At 40.6% G+C, this 26,535-nt stretch overlaps 1 protein-coding gene across 4 annotated transcripts in view; it reads left to right on the top strand.

Annotated features, from left to right (window-relative positions):
* Positions 1–26,535, top strand: part of PREX2 (phosphatidylinositol-3,4,5-trisphosphate dependent Rac exchange factor 2) — a 107,494-nt gene that overhangs the window by 9,720 nt on the left and 71,239 nt on the right. For all 4 annotated transcript variants that reach the window (XM_081918390.1, XM_081918391.1, XM_081918388.1 and 1 more), the window contains exons 2-3: positions 25,884–25,955; positions 26,045–26,167. In XM_081918390.1, the coding sequence (XP_081774516.1) occupies positions 25,884–25,955; positions 26,045–26,167 (195 nt within the window). The remainder of the gene's footprint in view (positions 1–25,883; positions 25,956–26,044; positions 26,168–26,535) is intronic.

Here is a 26,535-nt window from a genome sequence, read left to right as displayed (position 1 = left end):
CTTTCGATCGGCAAGTCCTAGGCGCTGAGGCTTTAACCCACAGCGCCACCTGCGTCCCTCCCGCTTGCGATACCAGGTAACTAATGTTCAGAAGCATGCTGCCTTTGGTACTGGATCCATCTTGACTAGTAGCTACTGATAGTCTTATCTGTTCATTTGTGTAATCACCTTTGAAACCATCCATGTTGATAGTCACCATCACATCTTGTAGTGTGAATTCCATAGCGGAATTTGCACTATGGAAGTCTCCCACTGTTTAGCTTCACTGCATAACCCTGGCTCCCAGTGTTATTAGAAGGGAGGAAAAGGACTCTCTTTCCACTTTCTTTACAGCATGCATCGTTTTATACACCACAAATATGTTTATGCAAAAAAGAGATCCAAACACCGTTGCCTTTCTTCAGAGGAAGTCGCTCCATCCCTTTGATCATTTTAGTTGCCCTTTTCTGCACATTTTCCATCTCTGCAAGCACATTTTTGAGGTTTGGTGGCCATAACTGTACACAATTCCAAGTATGGTCACACAGTAGATTTGTATAATAAATACTACATTAGGTAAAAAAAATAATTGTGCAAAAATTGAGATTTCTGTTGAAGTGGTGAGTGAACTCTGGGGAAGCCTCGGAGAAATTATTTGATATGCTGTTCTTTTTGATGTTTGAAATTAATCTTCAGGCTATTGCTGATTTCTCTGTGGTTCAACAACATCAAAGGAACTTGGGTTTCCTAAAAGTTTGTTCAGTACAACAGATGATGCACTGCCCATGACAAGAGGCTGAAAGACTTTTTATTCTTTGGGCCTATCTTTGAAATCTTTACACCAGCCAGGAAATATTTTACATGGTCCAGACAGTGACAATGACATTTCAGCTCATTTAGGGGACAAAACTAAAAACCACAGGAAGTTTGTTAATCCAGTAGCCAAGCAGGATCCATGCAAAGGGTCAGTGATCACACTCACACTAACATATAATTTGGTCTGATGTCATAGAAATTATGTATGAAAGATGGACAATCAAGGAAAAGTAAGAGGCAGGGAAGGAACAGAGAAACTTAAACAGCAATTTGACTTGGACACTCTGCATAAAAGAAGGAAGATCAGAACCTTTTTCTCTCTATGTTTGCACCACTTATTTATTTCCCCCGAATAAGAGATCCATCCCTACTTGCCCCCAAAGGTTTTGCTACTTCTCTTTTGTGACCACACCTGCAAAGAGAAGTAGAATTACATACATTAGGAATGATTCCAGTTTAGGATGCTCACTCATAAGAAGATCCACTGGACTAGAGCTTTCCCAGCCCTCTTATTTGTCCTGCTGCTATATAACAGCCCTTTGTTGAGTCCAGCGTTATTATCTTATTTTAGCCTGGAGAAGAGGAGGTTAAGGGGTGATATGATAGCCATGTTCAAATATATAAAAGGATATATAAAAATATATATTAAAAAATATATAAAAGGATGTCACATAGAGGAGGGAGAAAGGTTGTTTTCTGCTGCTCCAGAGAAGCAGACACGGAGCAATGGATCCAAACTACAAGAAAGAAGATTCCACCTAAACATTAGGAAGAACTTCCTGACAGTAAGAGCTGTTCGACAGTGGAATTTGTTGCCAAGGAGTGTGGTGGAGTCTCCTTCTTTGGAGGTCTTTAAGCAGAGGCTTGACAACCATATGTCAGGAGTGCTCTGATGGTGTTTCCTGCTTGGCAGGGGGTTGGACTTGATGGCCCTTGTGGTCTCTTCCAACTCTATGATTCTATGATATATCAGGAGCCTGCTGGTTTTGAAACAGGGGCTCTGGTAGCTGCTGAACAAAGATAGTTCTGAACACCCCTAGTTCTCTGATGGTCATATACATTTCCATCTTAAACCTAGCTTCTTATCAAAGGAACTGTTTTCATACAGCCCCAAGGTCTTCCTTTGGTACTATATTTTCCTGCCTTGATGGATCCCATCTACTTTCATCATGGAGCCTTTCCAGCCTCTCTAATTCCCCAGTTTTCATTCTTGTTTTCTTGCCTCAGAATGAATTCCAACTTCAATCTTGGCTCTGACAATGGAATTTGGACAAATTATGTGGGGGGTTGCCTGGTTCAGCCACCACTATATACTGATTCTCCAGATTGCAACTGAACTTTGGCCATGGACTTCAACACGGGTCAAATTTTTCAGAGCATCTTGTGCTGCAATACTAAGACAGAGACGGTGACTCTTGAATTAATATACCGGAGGTAATTAAGGCTCTTCAAAGCAAAGATTTGCTTAAATTGAAAAGCTGAAAGCATGATAACATCAACACACATCCAGTCCCGAGACACAGTAAACAGGAAATAAAAATAAAGTAAACATTGAAGTCTTAGCTCTAAAAGTTAAAAATGCTCACCCAGGATTTAGAGCTATATCTGTAACATATATCTAAAGTTTAGATGATAAGATTTCGAATTAACTGGCAGCAGTTCTAGAGGAATAGCTGCCTGTCTCAGAAAAACATTCCTGTGTTGCTTTAAAGACATTGTTGTTGTCTATCTATCTGAATATTTGTCTGTCTAGTACAACCTAGCTCTCTTCTCATTCTTCTTGACCTAGGAAAAGCCCTGCCACAGGTCTGTTTTGAGAGCCCTGACAGGGAGCTGTATAAACACTTCTTAATAAATGAGCTGTTAACAATGCTTATGTGGAGATTTAAAACAAGGGACCAGCATCTTATAAATTTCTTATATAAATCTCATAATTTTTAGGATTGTTATTTTTATTGTTAACTGGGCAAACATATTTTACTTATTCACATTTTTATCTTTGAATTCAGTTATTAATCTATATTATTCTTGAGTCAAAATCATGTAACCTACAAAATAGAAGATATAACACTGTAGTTTCTGTCCCAATAGTTTAACCATTGATCATTTGTTGAAATGTACCTAGTGGCAATAAACTTATACTATACAGGGGTGATCCAGTCAACATAGTATACCTGGACTTTCAAAACAGCTATCAACAAAGTAGCTCACCAAAGACTCCTAAGTAAACTTAGCAGTCAAGGAATAAGAGAAGTCCTCTTGTGGCTCAGAAATTGGTTGAGTTTCATGAGCAAAGAACAGTTCTCTGAATGTAGAGAAGTAGAAAGTGAAGCCCCGCCCCCCCAAATCGATACTGTGACTTGTTCATAAATGAGCTAGAGTTAGGAGTGAGCAGTGAGGTAGCTAAGTTTACTGATGGTAGTAAATTGTTCAGGGTTGTTAAAAGACAAAGAGCTCCAAAAAGGACCTAGCTAAACTGAGTAAATGAGCCGTAAAATGGCAAATGCAATTTAATGTAAACAAGTGTAAAGTGAAATGTTAATTTCACATATACACTGATGGGGTCTGAATTGGCAATGATAGACCAGGAACGAGACTTTGGGTGGTAATAGGTAGCTCAATGGAGATTTTAATCCAGTGCATGGTGGCCATGAAAAAGGCAAATTCCATGCTAGGGATCATTAGGAAAGGAATTGAAAATAAATCTTCCAGTATCATAATTCTATTATACCATAATTCTATGGAATACTGTGTGCAGTGCTGGTCACCTCACCTCAGCCAAAATTATCAAGGGGATGCAGTGCATCTTTTATGAAGAAAGGTTGCAATGTTTGGGGCTTTTTAACTTAGAGAAAAGGTGACTAAGAGATGACATGATAGAAGTGTATTAAAATATGCATGGAATGGAGAAAGTCACCCACACCCACACCCCCACACCCTGCTCTCATAACAGCAGAGCTTGCAGACGTCCAATGAAGCTAAATGCTGGAAGATTAGTAAAGGGACCCCTGACCATTAGGTCCAGTTGTGACCGACTCTGGGGTTGCGGCGCTCATCTCGCTTTATTGGCCGAGGGAGCCAGTGTACAGCTTCTGGGTCATGTGGCCAGCATGACTAAGCCGCTTCTGGCGAACCAGAGCAGCAGATGGAAACACCGTTTACCTTCCTGCCGTTTACCTATTTATCTACTTGCACTTTGACGTGCTTTTGAACTGCTAGGTTGGCAGGAGCAGGGACCGAGCAACGGGAGCTCACCCCGTCGCAGGGATTCGAACCGCTGACCTTCTGATCGGCAAGTCCTAGGCTCTGTGGTTTAACCCACACCGCCACCTGTGTCCCTTAAGGACAGATAAAAGGAAGCACTTCTTCATGCAGTGCTGGAACTCCCAGGAGGCAGTGAGGGCCACCAACAAAAATGGCTTTCAAAGAGGATTAGACAAATCCATGGGGGAGAGGGCTATCAAAGGCTACTGGCCATGATGGCTATGCTCTGCCGCCACAGTTTGACGCATCAATGCTCCTGGGTGCTACTTGCTGGAAACTGCAGGAGGAGAGAGTGCTCTTGTGCTGAAATCCTGTTTGCTGGTTTCTCACATTGTTAGGCATTGTGAGAACAGGATGTTGGTCTGGATGGGCTGCTGATCCAGCAGACTGTGCCTATGCTCTTAATTCAGGTTTGTCTTGATTTGTGATGGCGTTTTCCTCTGGCTGCTAGCCTGCCTTGCGTGTGAGTTTTTCCTTCTTCCCAGGCAAACCTACCTTTGTGCATTGAATCAGGAGGCACAGGAAACTACAACCCCCTTGCAGGAAATAGTGTTCCTTTGAAAGCTTAGAAGTGCCCAGGCCATTTAAGGATGAAGACTGTTTCTAGCAAGCACCCGCTCCTGCTGGTTCTGCTAACACTATGGTGGGAGGCATTCCATTAAGTCCTGAATGTTGTCACTGCTAGGTGAATGGGGAGGGAGGGCAGTGAGGTCCAAGGTGCTTATACAAAAAGAGAAACAGGAGAAATAAGATATTCTGACTCTGTATGATGAGGTCCAAGCTTCAGAGCTCGCCTCAGAAAAACACAGACATGGTTTTCAATTAAAAACAAAGTCTTGTTTGCTGAGCCCAGTTCCAGGTCAAGCTATAGGGAATTTGCTCATCACTAGATTCAAGAGAAAGGGCTCTCAGAAACCTCTGCTGTTTTGTGCTTATGATGTAGTGTACAGATTTAGGCAAGGAATCAGAGATGTGTTGTTCAGGGACCCTCATCTACAGATCATAGCATCCAGCAGCAGGTTGCAGGCACAGCATTACACATAGAAGGATGTGCATTTTGACCTGTGAAACATGTTATCTGTGCTGGGTTGGGGAGCTTGAGAAGGTATGGTAAGTTCAGAGCAGGAGGGTAATCCACAATATTGTAGGAACACTTTGGCACTATTTTTAACACAAAAATGGGCGACCGAATTAAAGAAATGCAATGTGTTTCTTGACCTCTCAAGTTTCCTCCCAGTCTATGTCAACACAAGGTAACCAGGGATCTAAATTTAGATTTCTTGCATGTTCGTTATCTTAACTGTGTTCCATATCTCACTTCCAAACGGCTTGTATTTTATTCATTGAAAAAGTATTAATCAAATATATATAGTATGGTAATTTGTGACTTTATAATGGCTAAGAAAGCTGCACAGTGTGTTGTGGAATTTTTTTAATGGGAAGGGGAAAGACTTCAGCTGGCTGTGCTTTTTGATAAGGTTGTGCGATTTCCTTTTCCTCTGCTCTCTAACACACCACTTGTATGGCTGATGCATCATATAAAGTCAAAAGGAAGCTGAGACACAATTACCATAGAAAGTCAAAATCACTTCCATTCACTTCCAGTTTCTGCTGTTTTTGTCTACTCTGTTACAAAGTGAGGAAAACAGTGAATGGTTACTTAGTGACTAAGAATTAAATATCAATAGCACCACCTGCATTCTTTCTAAGGTAGAATACTTATTTTTGATGTACATGCAAGAAAACAAAAGAAAATTGAATGCATTTTATTTGCAGGAAACTATTTTCAGACTTTTGTAGTTCATCCAATAGCTGTCAAACATGTAAAAAATCCAGACACCCAAGAAGAGTAGTGAATGAAGTATTTTGTTGTAATAATTAAACATTTTAACACATCAAATCTACATATTTCACAATGTCAATTCATTTATTTAATTTAAGCACAAGTTCAAAGTCAGTTTGATGTTTTTCACTAGCAATTCAGCAAAAAATAAGTGATGAATTGTGTGAGAATATGAAAGTTGTAACTAATGCAACATATGTTTAGAACTTGTTACAATTTGTATTATTCAATGCAGAAAATGCAGGATGTGGTGATTAATTTATTAGAACTTGCAAATAGAAAAAGAAAAGGAGAAAGCAAACTAGGAGTTTGAATGAAAAATTATGAGATATGCATTAACCATGTTAAAACTGTGACAGTATTAGATCCAAAATGAATGAATACTGTATGAAAGAGAAATTAACAATGCAGTCACTAGCCCCATTGAATGTAGTGTGGATTCCCAGAGAGAAGATTGCACCTGCTTTGATCCTCCTGTGGTTGGGCTTGCTGATTGGAAGATCATTGATTCATATGTGCCTGACAGGGTAAGCTCTACTTGCTCTGTCCCAGTTTCTGCAAACCTAGCAGTTTGAAAGCATATCTGTGCAAGTAGATAAGTAGGTTCCACTGTGACAGGAAGATAAATGGCATTTCCATGTGCTCTGGCTTCCATCATGGTGTTCTCTTGTGCCAGAAACAGTTTAGTTATGCTGGTCACATGACCTGGAAAGCTGTGGACTGGTTCCCTTGGCCTGAAGCAAGATGAGCGCCACACTTCATAGTCACCTTTGACTAGACTTAACTGTCCTTTACCTTTTTTACTTCTACCTGCTGCTGCATTACTGTGAGTTAAGCCATGGTTTGACTTAGCGTTGCATCCAAAGTTTCTCCAGACAAACCATGAATTGTAGCAAAGGTTTGTTGTGTGGCATACCACTTGTGTCAGGGAGATAAACCATGAGCCTGGGTTCAGATGTAATGCTAAGCCAAACCATGGCTTAGCTCATGGTGTCATGAGTCCTGTGGTAATGTCATGAAGAGAATGGTTGGATCCTGAGGAGGAATGGAACTCAGAAAGTTGGAGCTAGTTGACCCTGGGGAGGGTCAGTAGCTGTAGCTTTTAAAGCTCTAGGGCACCAATCTTCTTCAGTCTGTAGCTCCCAGGTTTCCAGTTCTGTTTTATAATTGGCAGGGGTGGAAACAATACTCCCACATAATAGCTAGCTACTAGTGAACTGATCAAGCTGCATACAGATGCTTTGTCAGAGACAAGACCTAAAACTTTAACAGATAGTAATTACTGTCTGGCATCTACTTTCCATGCGATGCCAGGATTGAAACTGAAACTGAGGTGTCAGAGTCTTGATTATTTAATGAAACTCCTATGCAGTCCTATACCTCCGGGTATAAGGCAGTATATAAATTCAATAAAATAAAGGCTAGAGACTGTTTTGGTGCCAAGTACTAGCAACATAATAGAGGCTTGTGACTTTTTCTTTTTTGTGTGCGTATATCCACACAACTGCAGATGTGATCAGGTTGACTTGAAAACAAGGGAAGGGATTTTTCCTGTTATTTTTGTTCTAATGTTTAGAGTTTGTACTCTAAACAACTATGGCTGTTTTCTTCAGATAGATGAATAAAGAAAACACAATTTTCCATTTATTTTTATTTACTGCCATGCTGGCAATTTATCTTGAAGCCATTTCAACAGCACACAAATGGATGTTTCTTGGGTGTTTTCAGGAAAACTAAATTATTGATCTTCCATTTTAAAATAATGGCTATTAATATAAATAGGTGCACTGTGTGAAACCCAAACAGTTTCTATGTATTGTTTTCTAAATGCAGAAGAAGTATTCTACCACTACCGCTGCAGAGAACAGAAAGGTTTCCAAAGCATCCTGGCGTGACCACCAGACACAGCAACTGCTAATGCAAATAAATAGTCATATGACACTTAATGAAATGATTGGTTGCACTAAAAAGATCTAAAAGAGAAATTTTGATAAATTAGCTTGTCATGAGTCCAGTTAAATATGTTGGGTGGAGGAACAAATGGACTTAAAGTACACTTACACCACAGGGCATTTGAGGCCCAGACTAGGGAATGATTACAGTGGAAAACCCGGGCTTAACACATACTTTGTTCACTATCTTTTACAGCCTTGGATTCAAACAGAAATCAAACATTGCTCTGTCTGTCTCTCCAGCTTGCTGTTATGCCTATAGTTCACATTAATGCAACTCTGTGCCCTCAAGTCTGGCTTTTTCTATTGAGGGAGACCCATTTGCTTTCTCACACTGAGCCCCTTAATCCTCCTCACCTCACCAGGAAGCTAGTTTGACTATTCCAGGAATTAGAGTGTTTGATTACCTGTTAAGGTTTGCTGGATGCAAGGATTAGAGGGGCATGACATATGACGTAACACCGTGCCTCCCCCCCAACTCATAACAGTATATCTCATTCCACCTTCCATGCTTAAAACATCCCTATTTCAATAGTTCTTTGTGTACACCTAGCAACATTTTTATTCTTTAAGTGTTTGTTTGACACTCCCCCCGAAAAACCAACCTTTCAGTTTCCTTTTCCTTTTCCTATTTTGTTAACCTTCAGTGATTCCTTGTTCTATAGAACCCAGTGTGTGTGATTTCTTAGCCTTTATCAGCCTACTATGTTACATTCCTTTCCATTCCAAAGTTATGAAGAGTTACATATTTAATAATTGTATGTATCAAAAATGGTTGCCCATTGCTTTTACCTTTGAGCAACTTATGGTTTGTTGACACCCTAGAAAAGATATTCTAATTTTCAATATGATCATGAATCACTTAACAAGAGGCTTGCTTTTGTAGCTTTATAATATTGCTTCTGAAAGCAAGCCTTTGTCAGAACGATGTAAGTCAAAGCTCATATTTGCCAAAGACAGATTATGTCCGTGGAACTGACAATAACAGTTAAAAATAAAGATAGTGGATGTATTTTCTTCATAATGTTTTGGGATGTTATGCACCCAGAAGAGTTTAAACCATGCTATTCTGATTAATGGATTTGCTTCTTTCTATGAAGTAGAATTCTAATTGCTGGCATCGGTAGTAGAATTCCTGTTATATGAATTGGGGACTAGAACAGTGAAGCTGACTGATGAATAAATACTACAGCAGCTGCTGATCCTGCCAATAACAAGTTACAAAAGAGAAGTTTGAGCTGCTGGGATTTCCCTTTCTGAGCTGAAACATTTTATAAACTCACAGAACAGTATGGAAGATTTGAGTTACAAGTGTAACTTGAATAAAATAATAAGACCACAGAGTAATATTAGTGTTGTTGGAACAAAGACCAACATAGTAGCTAACTGTCAAGTTCTATAAGTAAAGGAGAGCTTGTTCCATAGTAATGCAGAAAACAGGTGCTTAAACACTGGGAGAGTAGACATGTAACTGATCATTTTGAAGATGTTGAATGCCTTTCTAGATCCTAGAACAGTTACTTGGTCTGTCCGTTGAGTAAAGGAAGCAGCAAAAGACCTTAATGGTATCTTGGGAGGTAGGGAGGGCGGTGGTGGAAAGAGGTGGGTGGATTGGTCATGCAATTTCATTCACAAATGCAAGGATGGCAGTCAGCCCAGACGCCTCAAAGAAGTCCCTGTACAACAGTTTTCAACCTAAATTCATGCTGTTGATTAGATGCAAAATCTTCTTTTCATTTGTAGCAGCCAATTTGCTTCAGTGAGCAGAGGGCCATAACATAAAATATCAGAAATACATCCAACTCTGGACAGAAAATACTTTGTTTCTTGAATTATAATTCCCATGTAGATTATACATTTCTCTATGGTTTGTTCTTTGAATTAGATGGGATAACACAGTGCATTCTTAATAAGGATTTGGTAAAATATGAAACTTTTCTTTCCAGCTAATTGATAGGATTTTTGAATGGGGTAAAGGGGAGTTCTCTAGAATGAGTATTAGGAGTGAGCCATATAGTATTCAGAGTGAGTCAGCTTTCAATTACTGGGATTTGCAATGTTATCAAGTGAGTTTGTTACTTGTGAGTTTGTTATGCATAGTTTTCTAATTAGACTCTCACATCCCTTTGGCTTCCTCTGTCCATATTTTATGACTGAGGTTTTTTTTAATGCAGGGAATTAAACAATTTTTCTTTTAAATAACAATTATTGAAGCTGTCTATCTGGATTATAGTATCTGCATTATACCTGGTTAAAATTTGTGGAATTTTCTTTGGAAATCCTGTGATTCTTCATGCTGATTATGAGATTGAGCTTTTAATATATATATATATACCATTTAAAATGAATGACATGCCAGTGCAAGTAGATAAATAAGTACCGCTGCGGCGGGAAGGTAGAATGTGTTTCCGTGTGCTCTGGTTTCCGTCACGGTGTCCCGTTGCTCCAGAAGCACTTCATGAGCTTCCATGAAGAAAAAAGGTGTAATGGCAGACAAGCATGCACAACATGGGATTACTACTGAGCTGCAATAATGGGGATTAAGTGCACTATTCAAGCAATTGCCCTGGAAATCCCCTCTCCTTCTTTACTTCCTTCACCACACTTTCCAAGGGTTAAATCAGTAATGCCTGGCTGGGCAGCATGGCGTTGCTTACCTGGCTTTGCAATGGTGCAAGTTACTGCCAGTTACCAAGAGGAGCAAAGCTGTGGGAAGCTGGATGTGGGCTCAGCAGCAGAGCCAATCTTCTGGTTCGCCCTCCCCCTCTCAGGAACTAGCAGTGACTTGCCTCACTGAGAAGCCAGGTAAATATTGCTGCCCTGCATGTGCCACTACTGGGTTAAATGTGTTGTTCAAACATATGTCATGGGAATTCCACATCCCCCTGTTAGCACCTTTCATTGGGCTGGTGGCAATGGGTAAATATACTGCTCATTTAACACTGCATGAGAGATAAGAACTCTCTCTGATAAGAGCTATAGCATTAAGAATGACAAACAAAACAAAGGCTTCTCCCATTAGGAGAAATCAGATCAGCAACATTTTTCAAAGTTGCTCTTTTAAAAGGCTGCAGTCTGGTTGACTTTCCCAATAACCAACTCCTTCCCCTCTTTTAAAAAAAATCATTTAAAAAAGATTTTGCTGCAAGCATTCTTCAGAAGTTTTGTTTAATGTTAGGTGTTTCAATACTGCAAAAGGGCTGAGAACCACTGGTGTCTACAATAAGAGTGCACTTGTAAGCAATAAGATAATCATTCCAGATTCTACTGATAGGATTTCCGGGGAAGCAAAAACAACATTCCCCAGTGCTAGCAAGGATAAACACCACTGTATAAGTAGAGAAACCCATGAGTAGCTGGCTGCTCCTTTGTGGCAATTTGCATGTATACACACTAAGAGATTCCATGCACTACTTGCAAGTAGTAGTGTTTGGACAGCTGCTAGAGGCTGGCTTAGAGACACTGGCCTCCTTTCCTGACAGACAACTGGACAGAGAAGAAAAGAACAGCTCTTGTCCAAGTCTAACAAGCACCATAGAGCTCCCTTGTTCCCAATAATAGCACCCCCTTTGAGAATTGATTTACCAGTGAAAGGAGAACTTGTGCCTCTACTTTAGTGTAATGTAGGAAGCAGAGCACACTGCTCTTTAAAATCTTTAGCACAGCAACGCGGAGGCTACCTTTTGGCAGTGTTTTTAGCAATGCTGGGAAGCTAAGTCAAGGCACAAGTTAAAGTAGCTCAAACCTCAGTCCTAAGCAGCTACAAAATGTAAGAAAATGAATGAGTCAAAACAAAATAGAAAACATGATGCACACTCACATAAATAATTCTGTATACAGTATAAAAGGTTAATTATTACACAAGTTACCAGGTTAGACACTCATTGGCTGTTTTCAGATGTTAAAACCAATGAACTATATGAACAAGTTTTCGGGACCTTTGGAGAAATGTCTGCTGCTTCTATCCTTTGCCAAAGTTTCCCACAAGTCAAAAAAGGACAGAAACAGCAGGTTTTTTTTACTGTTTCTGTCTTTCTCCAAAGCTTCTTGTAAGACCTCACTATAGGTCTATAGGTTTCAAGAAAGAGGCAACGCTGTTCCTGACTTTTATTTAATAACAACTTTCCTTTTCCAAAGTTCTCTATTTGCTTCAGCACTCTAACAAATCCCGAATGTTGAAGTGAGAGCTGGGGTCTTGGAAGAAGCTTTGGAGAAGGACAGAAACAGCTGGCTATTTCTCCAACTGTCCTCTTCTAAAACTTTCTGCAAGTGAGAGAAGGCCCCACCTCTCCCTCACACCCTCTAGTAGCTTGAATAAGAAACAGTGAGAAATGCTACCTGTCTTTTTCTTATCTGCTGTGTTGGAGAAAGGCTGTTACAGTGAGGCAGTGAGGTTTCTTGCCAGTAGATAAGGGACACTCATTCCTGGTAAGCGGGTGAGTGACAAATAATGTTGATGCCTGCCAATGGCTGTATCTAATCCACCAAGGCTCTTTTGTGGCCTCTCCATCTCTTCTTATCTGCTGTGTGGCAAATTCAAGCTACTCAAACAGGTTAATAACATTTCTACATCTTTGAGGTCAAATAGAACCATGCTGGAGTTTCACTGCCTATCAGTGATTTACATGGTCCGAACAGTCTAAAGGAAAATATGGAAACTATTAGTTACTAATAATTAAATTAAAAAGTAAAAGTAATAATAATAGTAATAATAAGATTTTATTTATATCCCACCCTCCCCAGCCAAAGCCGGGCTCAGAGCGGCTAACAACAGTTAAAATAGCACAGTTTACATAAAATCACAGTCAATTAATTACATACTTTCTAAAATCAATTCAGTCTAAAATCAGAATCAAAATAATGGCAAACATTGGGCTAGAGTTCTATGAGGATTACAAAAGGAGGGGGTCAGACTGTGCCTTGGCCAAAGGCCTGGTGGAACAGCTCTGTCTTGCAGGCCCTGAGGAAAGATGTCAAGTCCCGCAGGGCTCTAGTCTCTTGTGACAGAGAGTTTCACCAGATCGGGGCCACTGCTGAAAAAGCCCTGGCTCTGGTTGAGGCCAGCCTAACGTCCCTGTGGTCCGGGATCTCCAAGATGTTTTTATTTGAAGACCGTAAGGTCCTCCGTGGGACATACCAGGAGTGGCTAGGTCAGGGCGAGAGAGGTAAGGAGCCAACTGCTTAGCTTGGCAGAGATGAAAAAATGCTGCCTTTGTTATAGCTGCAATCTGCGCCTCCATAGAAGGTGTCAAAGATTACACCCAAACTCTTAACGGACGGTGCTGGCACTAATTGCGCCCCCGCAAGAAATGGGAGTTGCCCCCCTATCCCATATGAAAAGCCATAAACCAACCACATTTATTTCTGTGTCACTTGTATGCTTTGTTATCATAGCTCAAGTTACTGATTCAAATGCCAATAGGGAATTAAAACAAAGATGGGGTGGGGAAGCCTTGATACAAATTTTGCAAGAAACAAAGATTATCAAGTTATTAGGGTAGCAACATTTAAAGGAAAGCTGCTTGCTGCTGCTGAAAATTCAGCTAAAAAGAGACGAGAAATACAGGCTAATGTTCAGAAATTGCTTATGGAGGCATACAAGCTAATCTGTAAGCCATAAGCCTTTCATTTCCATTGATAACTGAACCCCATTCATGCACGCAAACAAATACAAATGTTACTTGGGTGCCCCCTCCCTCCCAAACCTGGGCACGAAAGAGGTCTGTCTGTACATCTGAGAGTGCACAAACCTCTAGATAGGGCACAAGTCTTATTAAATTTAAGACTGATACTTGATATTCAAAAAGACTTGCTGAATAATTGTTCCAAATTTGGTTAAACATTTCATGGTTGTACAAGAATTTTAATCAGTTTGCCAGAGTATGAAGATAATTGGTGAAAGAAAAAGGAAAAGTGCTGAATCATTCAGACTAAAATGCAATATTTCCATCCTAGCTAAGTATATTGGCCATGATACAGTTACTCACTAGAGGTATGCAGAACAATTTGTACACAAGACTCAATGAAGCTTTCATCATTTTTTCGCTAATTGGAATCTCTCTCTTTCCCTTCCTCTCAACTGGCATTGCACTGCCACTTCTACTATACAAAATTAAATAACCATGCTGAATTTGCAAAACTAACCATGCACTTTTAAAGATCCATTGCATAGAAATGAGTTCCACCGAAATTAATGGGTTCCATGTATATATATAGGACTGGGATCTAAAATATGTGGGATCTAAAATATGACATGATGGGAGAGCTGTTTACAACACACCAGAGAAGCCACAAGGAGAAATATTTTCTTATTCACACATGAAGAAGAGCCATTACTGAGTGACTGTTAAAGGACTAGAATGCATCTCTAACAATCAAAAGTTCATCTCTATCATAAAGCAAGTATTAAACAGTAGTTATTGAGATTTTTGAGGGACGCGGGTGGTGCTGTGGGTAAAACCTCAGTGCCTAGGACTTGCTGATCGTAAGGTCGGCGGTTCGAATCCCCGCGGCGGGGTGAGCTCCCATCGTTCGGTCCCAGCTCCTGCCCACCTAGCAGTTCGAAAGCACCCTTAAGTGCAAGTAGATAAATAGGTACTGCTTTATAGCGGGAAGGTAACGGCATTTCCATGTGTGGCGCTGGTGCTGGCTCGCCAGATGCAGCTTCGTCACGCTGGCCACGTGACCCAGAAGTGTCTTCGGATGGCGCCGGCTCCCAGCCTCTTAAGCGAGATGAGCACGCAACCCTAGAGTTCGGACACTACTGGCCCGTACGGGCAGGGATACCTTTACCTTTTACCTTATTGAGATTTTATTAATTACAAAATTCATTATGAAATTTTTTTTTGTACTTAATGGCAATTTAGTTCAAGGATAACAAACAGCACAATCCTATACTTGTCTACTCAAGAAGCCCATTGAGATCTGTGGGGCTTACTATCAGGTAAGGTAAAGGACTGGGCAGAGGAGAAATGGTGGAGACCCCCTTCTGATCCTGCTAGGAAGCAGGAAGAGGAAGACAGTATAGATTTACAACAGTGGTTTGCAGAAGGTCACAGCTCAGAAAATAATGGGAGAGGAGGAGCAGGCAGAACCGGAGCAGCTGGCTGACACGCTGTCATTAGAAAGCATTCCAGACCCTCCATCTCTCAGAACCCAGCAAGTGTTAAATTAGGAAAGCAAAGTGCTCAAAGACAGAGGGCACTTAGCAGCACCCATAGAAGTGATGAATAAGGAAGTGAGAGAGATGGGGGCAGGCGGGTAGAGATTCACTTTGGATAATGCCATTATCCAAGAGGCTGGGTTCTATAGCCTCTCTCTTTAAAGATTGAAATAAAAAGGACAGTAAGAAACTTTTCCTTGGCTTTATACTTTCCTGGGCAGCCAGCTGGGAGCTGACAACAGCATCCTGACAGTAGGATTGCAAGCAAAGTTTCTATAGAGAGAAATAAAATGTGATAAAATGTATGCAAAATATTTCAGTAGAAAATTTAATTTTGTGCTCACAATATAGAGTAGTTCAAAGAGAAGGAACACCTCCGAGCAAATCTTTTCTTTGCCAAGGGACTGGAACGATCACCATCCTCTCTCATGGCATCAATACAGAGCATGACGACTATGATTTATCAATGACTCTTGACATTCCATGTATTGCAGGGATTTTTTTTCCTGTGATACATGCATTACAATAATTTTAAAACCATATATATTGAAAACATGCTTTGGCATGAAATTGTGCATGGAAAAACCATTATGATATTTGAACCAGGTAGCAATTATTTCTTACAGTAATTCAGAGCTATGTATTATATTGCAAGTGCCCATACAGCACAGTTGAAATCCCTGAACACTTTTTGTTTGGCTACCAGCTTGCATCTAAATAGATGTGAAATACTTATTTTCACAGATGGCTTAAGATGGGATATATATTAAAACTTAGCTTGATATTAATTAAGTCAATGGCATGTGCATTATGCAGCTTCACATGCTGTTAAAGGAATTAACTTACTGCTTCAGCATTGATCAAACTTTGTTCATTGCCTTGTCATTCTTTTCTTTAAGAGGAGATCAGCCAAATCAATGTCTCCTGACTGTGATGTCATATGAATCAAATGAAATATTGTGTGCCATTTTTGTGGTGCTATAGACATTTTGAAGTGATTGTCAGAGCGCACTTAGTCACATTGAAAGTGGCTATCCATGTGACATCCCTGGGACCTGAGACCCCGAAAAGCCCCTACCAGCCAAGAGTAGAAAATAGTAGACAAATACTCTGACTTCCTAAAAAGCAGTTTCCCATATTTCTTTGGGTCTGTCTCCACATACATGTGCTTACTGTTCTGTTCAAAACAGTTATGGTATAAGCACCAAATGCTACATCAGATGGGGTCCTAAACCTTACCTGCAACATTTGTTTAGTCTGTAATACTCATCGGCACCAGACTAGGTGTTATGAAAGAAACATACCCATTTCTTCCTCATAATGCTAATATAGAGCGCTTGGAGGGGCAAATCACTTTCCCTCAGCCTACTGATTCTCCTTTGCAAATGTTTCTCATCTGAGCAGATTTGAATGTTTTTCCCTAGCCAGTTTCCAAAACCAGAAATGAGTCCACATGAAGCAGGTTAGGGATACCTGGGGTGGGTTCACCTTCCCACACTCCTTCCTGATGACCAGTCCTTCTCTGTATGTGGCTGTGTTCCTACCCACAAATATGGGGTTGCAACAGCATGTTTTCCAAGGTAACATCTAGCTTGACCCTTAAAAGGGCATTAGAAATTTCTGGTGCCAACATCTGTGTATCTCAGTGAAAACAGCTGTTGTGAGTGGGAATAGCAGACTAAGTGAATGTTGACAATTCTGATTGGACATAAATGTGGCAGAAAGTTACTCTGACCAATATCTGGCCATTAGCACCTGTGTATTAAAATGGCATCCGCATAGTAATACCAAAAAACCATCAGAATTTTTCAGGCATATATTGTTCTCTCTAAAAAAATAGCTTTTGAGGGAAGAGACTGCACTTTACCCTGCAGCCAGTTGTTGTCTCTTTTAAGTAACAGTCTTCACTGAAACACATATGCAGTTTCATACTGCTAATGTACTCTTCATCCAAGAAGCTGTTCTAATGCTATTGTACTCCTATGGAGATAAATTTTGGCCTTGTTTCTGCATCTCCACGTGAGATTTCTTTATTCCATTTATCTGCTAAGATTGTGTATCTCACAGTAATCAGATAGAAACTCAGTTCTCAGAAGCAGCGTATTGTCAGTCCAGGGGTTTGCAACCATTTAAATCTGTTTCATAGGAACAAAAAGCGTGTTGAGGTCTCCACCCTCCTTTGTTCTCAGGGTGAACTCCTCCCCCCCCACTACAGCCAGGAAATTATGTTTGCTTCCTTTTTGTCTGTTCCTTAAGAATAACAGGGAAAGAAATGTGTCTTTAAGGTTTGCAGTTAACAGCTGGCAAATGTGTTTGGGGTAAGATATTTTTCTTTATATGGTTGGACAAGTCTTGCTGTGCCTCCGAAAGAAATGCGTCGTCCCACTTCCGTGACCTCACAATACCTATCAGAAAGAGCAGGAGCAATACGGGGACACATTCTGTGCTCCCAGACAAATAACAAAAAAATACTGTGAGCAAATTCAGTTACTTACACTGCATACAACTACACAGCTGACAGTGTGGTGATTATGGAGGTGGAGAGTGAGCTCTCTTGAGCTCTCGGTGGGTAATGAATGAAATACTGTGCCATTGAGTGAGATAAACCTGAGTTTTGTTGTATAACTAACTAGGAGTATACATTTGTGGAATTTCCCCACCTCTTCAAGCCAGACAGTGTTAGGAACCAAACCTCAACAATTACATAAAAAGCAGCAATGCAGGATAAAACAGCAGTAGCAGCAAAATGGATCTAATAAACATGATAAAAAGCACAGCTAAGTGAAAAAGTATTCACCTGGGACTAGAAAGTCTTGGGATTTGACACAAGGAAAAACTGGGGGGAAAGCATTCCATACGCAGGATGCGAGAACTGTTTCTCAAGAAGGCAGCCTTAGAATTTAGGCAGATTCATGTAGTGTGGTGGCAGGTGAGAGCAGTGGCGTAGCGTAGGTTGTCAGCACCCGGGGCAAGGCAAGTAATCTGCGCCCCCTAACCCGTGGATTGCGCCCCCTAACCCTAACCCCCAGATGTTGCACCCGGTGCGGCCGGCCCCCCCTGCACCCCCCATGCTACGCCACTGGGTGAGAGAGGTGGCTTTTTCAACCTAAGGTCCACATTTCCTTGCGAACAGTCTTCTGGGGCCTGCATGCCAGTGGTGGGTGAGGGCAGAGGAAAAAGTGGGCAGATAAATGAATATGGCTGTTACCTTTGTACATTGGGCCGCATTCCAGCCATGCAAAAGTCACATTTTTCTATGTATCCCCTCCATCACTCCATCCTTCACCCAGGCAAACAAGCACACTTATGAAAAGGTTTTTAACTGAGAAGCTGGCAGCATTCCCACCTCTTATCCTAGATTGTTTACCATACATCTGGAAAAGCCAAAGCATCTCAGTAATATATATTTCCCTGTGGAAGCTGCTCTCTGAAAAGGCACAGCATGGAATCACCTTTTCATTTTGAGCTGTTCACGAGGAATTAGTTGAAAATAAAATGTGGATTATCTAAGGTTGTTGCTTTTCATAAATCACTATAAAAATTGGGATATTTTAAAAATAAGCTGGTTTTAAAATTCATCCACGTGTGCAGAATACAGGATTTATTTTTTTTACCAGCAGATGCAAAACATAGGCAGGATGTGTTTAATTGTAAACTGTTTAGAAATAAAATAAAATGGATATTGTGTCCCAGAAGGAATTACATTGCACAAGAAAATGAGGATTATCCAAGACTGTAATTTTGAGCAAGCCAAGAGAGAGAGAGAGAGAGAGAGAGTTTAAAAAGTAGTTCTAGCATTCATCCAGAACGCAGGATTTTAATAAACAACAACAACAATTTTATTATTTATACCCCACCCCTCTGGCTGGGTTTCCCCAGCTACTCTGGGCGGCTTACAACATATCTAAAAAACATAATAAAAACATCAACCCGTAAAAATTTCCGTAAAACAAAATTTAACCAGGTTTGTCCGTTACTTCTTTCGTCCCTTCCTCCCCTGCTCTCTGTTCTGCTGATATCTTGGATTTCCACGAAAACTTATAAAATTCTGGATGAAAAATGGATCTCGATCTCTCTTGGTTCATGGAATCTTGATTCTTTATTTCTTTTTATAAATATGGTACCTCGGATTAAGTACTTAATTCGTTCTGGAGGTCCATTCTTAACCTATAACTGTTCTTAACCTGAAGCACCACTTTAGCTAATGGGGCCTCCTGCTGCTGCCATGCTGCCGGAGCACGATTTCTGTTCTGAAGTGGTGCTTCAGGTTAAGAACAGTTTCAGGTTAAGAACGGACCTCCGGAATGAATTAAGTTCTTCACCTGAGGTACCATTGTAGTATGAAATTACTAGGGTTGCCATATTTCAAGGAATAGCACATAAAGTTGTTGAGCTTTTTGGGGGGCATTTAAAAATCTGGACATTTGAATAATTTCCCGAAATTCCCCCCAGAATCCACCATTGGAATCCCGGACATGTCCAGGAAAATCCAGATGTATGATAACCCGAAATGAGACCAAGGGATGGATGTGGTCCTTGAGGAGCAGGTTTGCAGTCTGCTCTTTAGAACTTGAAGTTTTCTTTAAAAATAGAAGCAGACTGTGGTTCTGTTCTGGGATGGTGGGTTGTTTATTTCTTTTATTTTTTTTTATATAATATTTTATTGAGTTTTTTTTTTCATACAAATGCATATTTAACAAACAAAATAAGTTTCATAACATCCTTTCATTCTATTGTGGACTCCCTCACGTCTCCCGCTTCCACTTTCATCATTACAAACAAATTTTTCCAAGCAAATTTTCATCTTGTTTATGATCTTAAATCCAATATTTAGGTTAAACTCAAATATAAAATTGTAATTTAATGGTAGACAGTTATTTCTACTCTGACTTCCTTGTTAAGATTCAACCAAATTACAATACTTTTGTAGATAAATCTTCAATTTCTTCCAGTCTTCTTCAACCCTCTCCTCTCCCAGGTCGCGGATTCTGCCCGTCATCTCAGCTAGTTGCATATAGTCCATCAGCTGCATCTGCCATTCTTCCAGTGTGGGTAGATCTTGGGTTTTCCAGTTCTTAGCAATAAGTATCCTTGCCGCCGTTGTAGCATACATGAAAAATGTTCTGTCCTTCTTTAACACGTTCTGGCCGACCATGCCCAGAAGGAAGGCCTCTGGTTTCTTGGTGAAGGTATACTTAAACACCTTTTTTAACTCATTATATATCATTTCCCAGAAGGCCTTCACTCTAGGACAGGTCCACCAGAGGTGAAAGAATGTTCCTTCATTTTCCTTACATTTCCAACATTTATTATCAGACGAATGGTATATTTTAGCCAATTTCACTGGGGTCATGTACCATCTATATATCATTTTCATTACATTTTCCTTCAGAGCATTACATGCTGTGAAGTTCAGCCCAGTGGTCCATAACCTTTCCCAGTCCTCAAACATGATGTTGTGCCCAATATCCTGGGCCCACTTTATCATAGCCGATTTAACCGTTTCGTCTTGTGTGTTCCATTTCAGCAGCAAGTTATACATTTTTGAAAGTACCTTGGTCTTGGGTTCTAACAATTCTGTTTCCAATTTCGATTTCTCCACCTGGAATCCTAACTTTTTATCATTCTTAAACACTTCTTTAATCTGAGCATAGTGTAACCAGTCTCGCACTTTATCGTTCATTTTCTCTAAACTCTGCAGTTTCCAATTGTCTCCATCTCTTTCTAGTATTTCCCAATATTTTGGCCAATTGGCCTCCATATTAGGTCTTTTTCGGGCCTTGGCCTCCAAGGGTGACAGCCACCTCGGTGTTTTGTTCTCTAATAAGTCTTTGTATCTTGTCCAGACATTAAATATTGCTTTTCTGACAATATGGTTCTTAAAGACCTTGTTAATCTTAACCTTATCATACCATAAGTATGCATGCCATCCAAATGCATTGTTAAAACCTTCCAAATCCAGCACGTCCGTGTCCTCAAGAAGTAGCCAATCTTTTAGCCAGCAGAAAGCTGCGGCTTCATAGTACAACTTTAAGTCTGGCAGGGCAAAGCCCCCTCTTTCTTTTGCGTCCGTTAGTATCTTAAACTTAATTCTGGGCTTTTTGCCCTGCCAGACAAATTTAGAGATATCTTTCTGCCACTTCCGGAAGCACTCCGTTTTAGGTTGTTTATTTCTTTTAGTGCCATCAGCACTCCAGCCAAGTAGGGGAAACAGGTGTTCATCCAGCTGGTGACTTACTGAGAAAAGAGTCTTTTTGTTCAGTATCAAATAGCAGCATGATTGGCTTCTGTCTCTGTTGCTGGCACAGGTTAATTGACATAGGAAGAAGAACTAAAGGAGGAGTCATTTCCCAGTTCTTCTGTAAGAACTGCCTGAAAAAGTATGTGTTATATGCAGAAACAGAGGGAAGTGCATCAATTCTCTCAATAGTATTTTGTATGTATATGCTTTGCATCTAACATCCATCAAAGCTATTAAACACAAATTAAGATTCTATACAAATATTTATACTGCCTGATGGGTTAGTAACACAACTGACACCCAAATGATTCAAGGAACACAGATAGGGTTTTGAATATAATATGAATATATGTGTATTTATCTAAATTTAGTATTTAACTTTTCATTAAAAGCATTATGAGAATAAAGAAAGTAACTACATTTCCAAAGCTTTGTTGAAATAAGAGAGAGAAAAAATGTGAAAGTCAAAAATATGTACTTGGTCACAGGAGCATAGGAAAGGTGGGGGGGCGGGCTGTCCCAGGTGCCATCATGGAGGGGGTGACAAATTATCAAGGAACAATTACTGCCCTACTAGGGCGGTTCATTGGGACGCAGGTGGCACTGTGGGTTAAACCACAGAGCCTAGGACTTGCCAATCAGAAGGTCGGCGGTTCGAATCCCCACGACAGGGTGAGCTCCTGTTGCTCGGTCCCTGCTCCTGTCAACCTAGCAGTTCGAAAGCATGTCAAAGTTCAAGTAGATAAGTAGGTACCGCTCTGGCGGGAAGGTAAATGGTGTTTCCGTGTGCTGCTCTGGTTCGCCAGAAGCGGCTTAGTCATGCTGGCCACATGACCCAGAAGCTGTACACCAGCTGCCTCGGCCAATAAAGTGAGATGAGCACCGCAACCCCAGAGTCGGCCATGACTGGACCTAATGCTCAGGGGTCCCTTTACCTTTACCTAGGGCAGTTTTTTTTTGAAAATTCCTGCTCCAAAGGTCTTATCTTACTACACTAGGGATTATATAGCTAAATATGAAATTTCATGCATATCAGTTAATATATTGACCCTCCTCCATGAAAATAGCTGTTTACTTGGCCGTTTTCCTATGTCGTGAAGGCTGAAATTTCAATTCAGTGGAGCAGGGTCAATGTTTCTACTGTCTGGGGCTGATGAACATATTTGTTAGCAACATGGGGATGTAATTTGCTTCATCTGACTTTAGTTTCGGAAAAAGTTAATTTTTTTGAATGATCCATAATATCAGTAATAACGGTTTAATCAGGGGACAGGGCATAAAAATAAGCTTCTTTATTTTTGAAGGATGCAAATAGCATTACAATTGGGTTGTTTGTGCTCTCAGTGCAATCATTTATGGTGCTATCTTTAATTGTCTTCCAAAACTGAAATTAGCTGGAAGCAGGCAGAAGAGATTAGAATAATGTGAATACTGTATCCTATAGCATAAGCTTCAGTGACTTAAAAGGTAGGCTGCCACATTTTAAGGTGGGGCTTCGAAGTAATGAATGTGGCACTGGTGATTTATGTAAATCTGTTGCTAAGCCCAAATGTTTATGTATTTCAGCATCTATAAATTAGTGTCAGGAATGTAGGTTAAATAAAGCAGTTGATTCTAAACGTAAAGCTTGTTTACTTACAAACTTTTATTTAAATTAGCCCTCTAATCCTGTGGTCTTTGAGAGGGCATTCTCCCAGGACCTCCCTCCCATTGAATCCTTCCTCTCTGAGAGCAAAAACAACACCAGCCTTGAACAGGGAGTTCTGATGTCAGATGCCCCTTTCTGCCAGTGTTGAAACTTCCATGATCCTTGCCTTAAATTGAAAAGTGGGGTTTGTTAGGGTAGATCAGAGGGTATGTCTTTCTAGCCCCCCGGAGCTGGTGTAGTTTTAATGGAAGGGAAATTAGATTTTTTAAAAAAAAAATGGAGGGAGAAAGAAGAGCACAAGAGTGTTGCTCCATCTTCACTGCCCTGCTGGAGAGAACTGGGCAGGCCACTAGGGCACCACAGTCAGCCCCCAGCCCCATTTTATTATTTGCTTGCTTGTTTATATGATTTATCACCCGCCCTTCACCATGAGGTCCCAGGGTGAGTTACAACAAATAGAAAATATAATTTAGGACTGCACCCTAACCAGTGGCATAGCGTGGGGGTGCAGGGGGGGCCGGCCGCACCGGGCGCAACATCTGGGGGTTAGGGTTAGGGTGCGCAAATTACTTGCCTTGCCCCGGGTGCTGACAACCCACGCTACGCCACTGACCCTAAAACATTTGGAAAAATAAGCATTAAGCATCTACGCAGGCAAATGTTTTGTAAACATGCTGAACTAATAGAGCAATAATATTTTATGTTTTCATAAGAATTAATAATAGCGTGAAATGAACAAGGGTTACACGTTCCACCCCCTTTCAGGAACCACCATGTCCTGTTCCCCATGCCCTGACCCCCTGAAGTGGATTTTGGGGGAGGGCACTGGTGACTGCAAGGGGGTGGGGAGGAGAGGGCCTTCCACAATTTCCCTTCTTGTGTTTCTCAGAATACAAGCCAATAATATTATTATGTTGTAGGAGAAGGAAGCAGTCACCTACCACACTTCCACTGTATGAAAACCTCTGTTGTAGAATTAGATGGTCTCTTATAAAAACTGTGATGAAGGACAACACACACAAACCAGAGAGAGGGAGAGAGAAAATGTTCTGGCCACATAAGAGAAAATGATTAACAGTTAGGAAGTTTGTGTCTGTATTGCACCTTTCCATCATTGATGCCCCAGGCATCTCTCATAAATTGATAGGGCTCTTGTAAGCTCTTCCACATTTGTCATGCTGCTAAAGCTATCTACTTATTCTGTCTTGTTCCTAATTTATGATATGGTATACATCTTAACTGTCTTAGAAGATAAGTACGGTATATATCATAAAAGGCATGCAGAGATATGAAAAATATGCTCCTTAGGATTCCAGCGACATTGCTGGTTTAAAGATCAACTGCGTCCCTAGTATGGTTATCTAGACCATCAATTTCAAATATAGGTTGATTTCAATATTCAGCATCTGGCTGTCAGTGTTCCTACCTGATGTTGTAAAGTAATGCAAACAGAGGCCATGTTTGTACTGCACAAATGCATATCTTCTGTTAGTGCCCCATAGCAGATGTCTGCTCTGTGTGAGCACCTATTGACTAAACGACTAAACAGCAACAACAAAAGGCCAAGTGTGAGGAACCTTCTTCACATGAGTTAAAATTCTACCTTTGTTAAGTAATATACTCTGTTCAGCAAGCAAGGCAGAGATGAAGGGCACATTCCAGCCAAGCTAAAACACTCAAGGAGGCTGTGAAGTAAAACCACTGAGGTGTGTGGCCTGGAGAGAGTCCCATGGTCTAGGGAGGTGTTTGGTTTGCTGGCCTGAAGTTCCTCACCCCTCACTAGGCTGTCCCTTACAACATATATACATAGTTTGGCTTCTGTTTTCCTGCTTTTTTCACATCATGCATAAAATACTTGGAGGTGAGACTGGAACAATTGTGTGTTGTTGTCCCCCACTCAAGGGTGTGTGATGAAGCCTGGGACACCAGGGTAACAAAAGAGTAATGAGATTGTGGAAGCTACCTCAACCATTGCTGCCTAACCACAACTGGATAAGAAAATGGTCCGTATGCTTAACGTTCTAATACACGTCATGTTTATTTGGGAGAAAATCTCACTTGGTGCTTATGCTATGGAAAAAGTGTCTGTACTTGACTGAGGGTAGGTTCAGCCTTCCATTTATCACATTACAGTTCATTACCCCCCTTTTAATACATGGTTTCCCCCTATTACCATGTTTCGGCAATAAATTATTATATTCATGTTTGAAACTCCCTTGAGACATGCATTTGTATTCTTCAGTTCTCATCTTGTTAACTTTACTGCAATCAGTGGCGTAGTGCGCCACCTTCTCAGTTCACTTTGTACTACTGACAGCAATAATATAATTTGATATTGCTGTAAGTAGTACAAAGCGAATTATAATAATTATATTTATTTTTTGCTGCTATAGACTAACATGGTTATTTACTTATTTACTTACAGTGGTACCTCGGGATACATACGCTTCAGGTTACATACGCTTCAGGTTACAGACTACGCTAACCCAGAAATAGTGCTTCAGGTTAAGAACTTTGCTTCAGGATGAGAACAGAAATCATGCTCTGGCGGAGCAGCAGCAGCAGCTGCAGCAGGAGGAGGCCCCATTAGCTAAAGTGGTGCTTCAGGTTAAGAACAGTTTCAGGTTAAGAACGGACCTCCGGAACAAATTAAGTACTTAACCCGAGGTACCACTGTACTGTATTTTTATCCCATGTTTTTATCCAAGCAGCTCAAGGTAGTATACATGGCTCCCTCCCTTTTCATTTAATCCCCAGAACAACCCTGTGAGGTAGGTTAGGCTGAGAGGCAGTGACTAACCCAAGGCCACCCAGTGAACCTCATGGCCAAGTGGGGATTTGAACCCTGGTCTCCCAGGCCCTAGTCTGATACTCTAACCACTAAACCACACTGGATCTGAAAACAATACTTCTTTGCCTTCAAGCTTTTCAGTGCCTGGGCAGTTTCTTTATTTTTATTTTTCTCCCTCTCTCTCAAGGCATTCCTTCACAGAATAATGCAATGGGCTTTTTCCAAGATTGAGAAAAATGTTACGGAAGAAACAGTTAAGGTTCGTTGTTATTTACTCTCATTTTATGTATTGTACTTTACTTCTCTTCATTCATTCATTCATTCACTCTCTGGGCTTCTTGTTTACAGACATTGTTCTCAAACATTGAAGATATTCTTGAAGCGCACAAGGACTTCCTGTCTAGTATTGAAGAATGTCTAAATCCTGAACCCAATGCCCAACAAGAAGTGGGAGCCTGCTTTCTTCACTTTGTATGTCAACTTTAATAATATAAGCTTCATATTTAATTGATTTTCTCTTCCTCAGCTCAGCTTAAAAAAAGAATTCTGGCATGGTAGCTCATGTACACTTCACACTGAGGACAAAAACAGACTTGATTGCATAATTAAAGGTCTTTTCAGGACACTTGGAAGCCAGAGTTACAGCGAAAAAGGAAAGCCTTACAGTTTCAGTGTTCATTTTGTAGATAGTATGATGCACTGCGTTTCCCCCCCATCAAGGTACCCTTTAGCATACACTGCTAGAGTCAGTTATAATGATTTACCACATAAAAAAATAGATTAATTTTTTTCAGTCAGGTGCAAAAAGCTTTTTACATTAAAGCGCATTTGCTGTGGAA

Source organism: Podarcis melisellensis (genome assembly GCF_964234715.1).
Source record: "Podarcis melisellensis genome assembly, chromosome: 7".
In the NCBI taxonomy this organism is placed as follows: domain Eukaryota; kingdom Metazoa; phylum Chordata; class Lepidosauria; order Squamata; family Lacertidae; genus Podarcis; species Podarcis melisellensis.
This window is presented reverse-complemented; position numbering and strand designations above follow the sequence as displayed.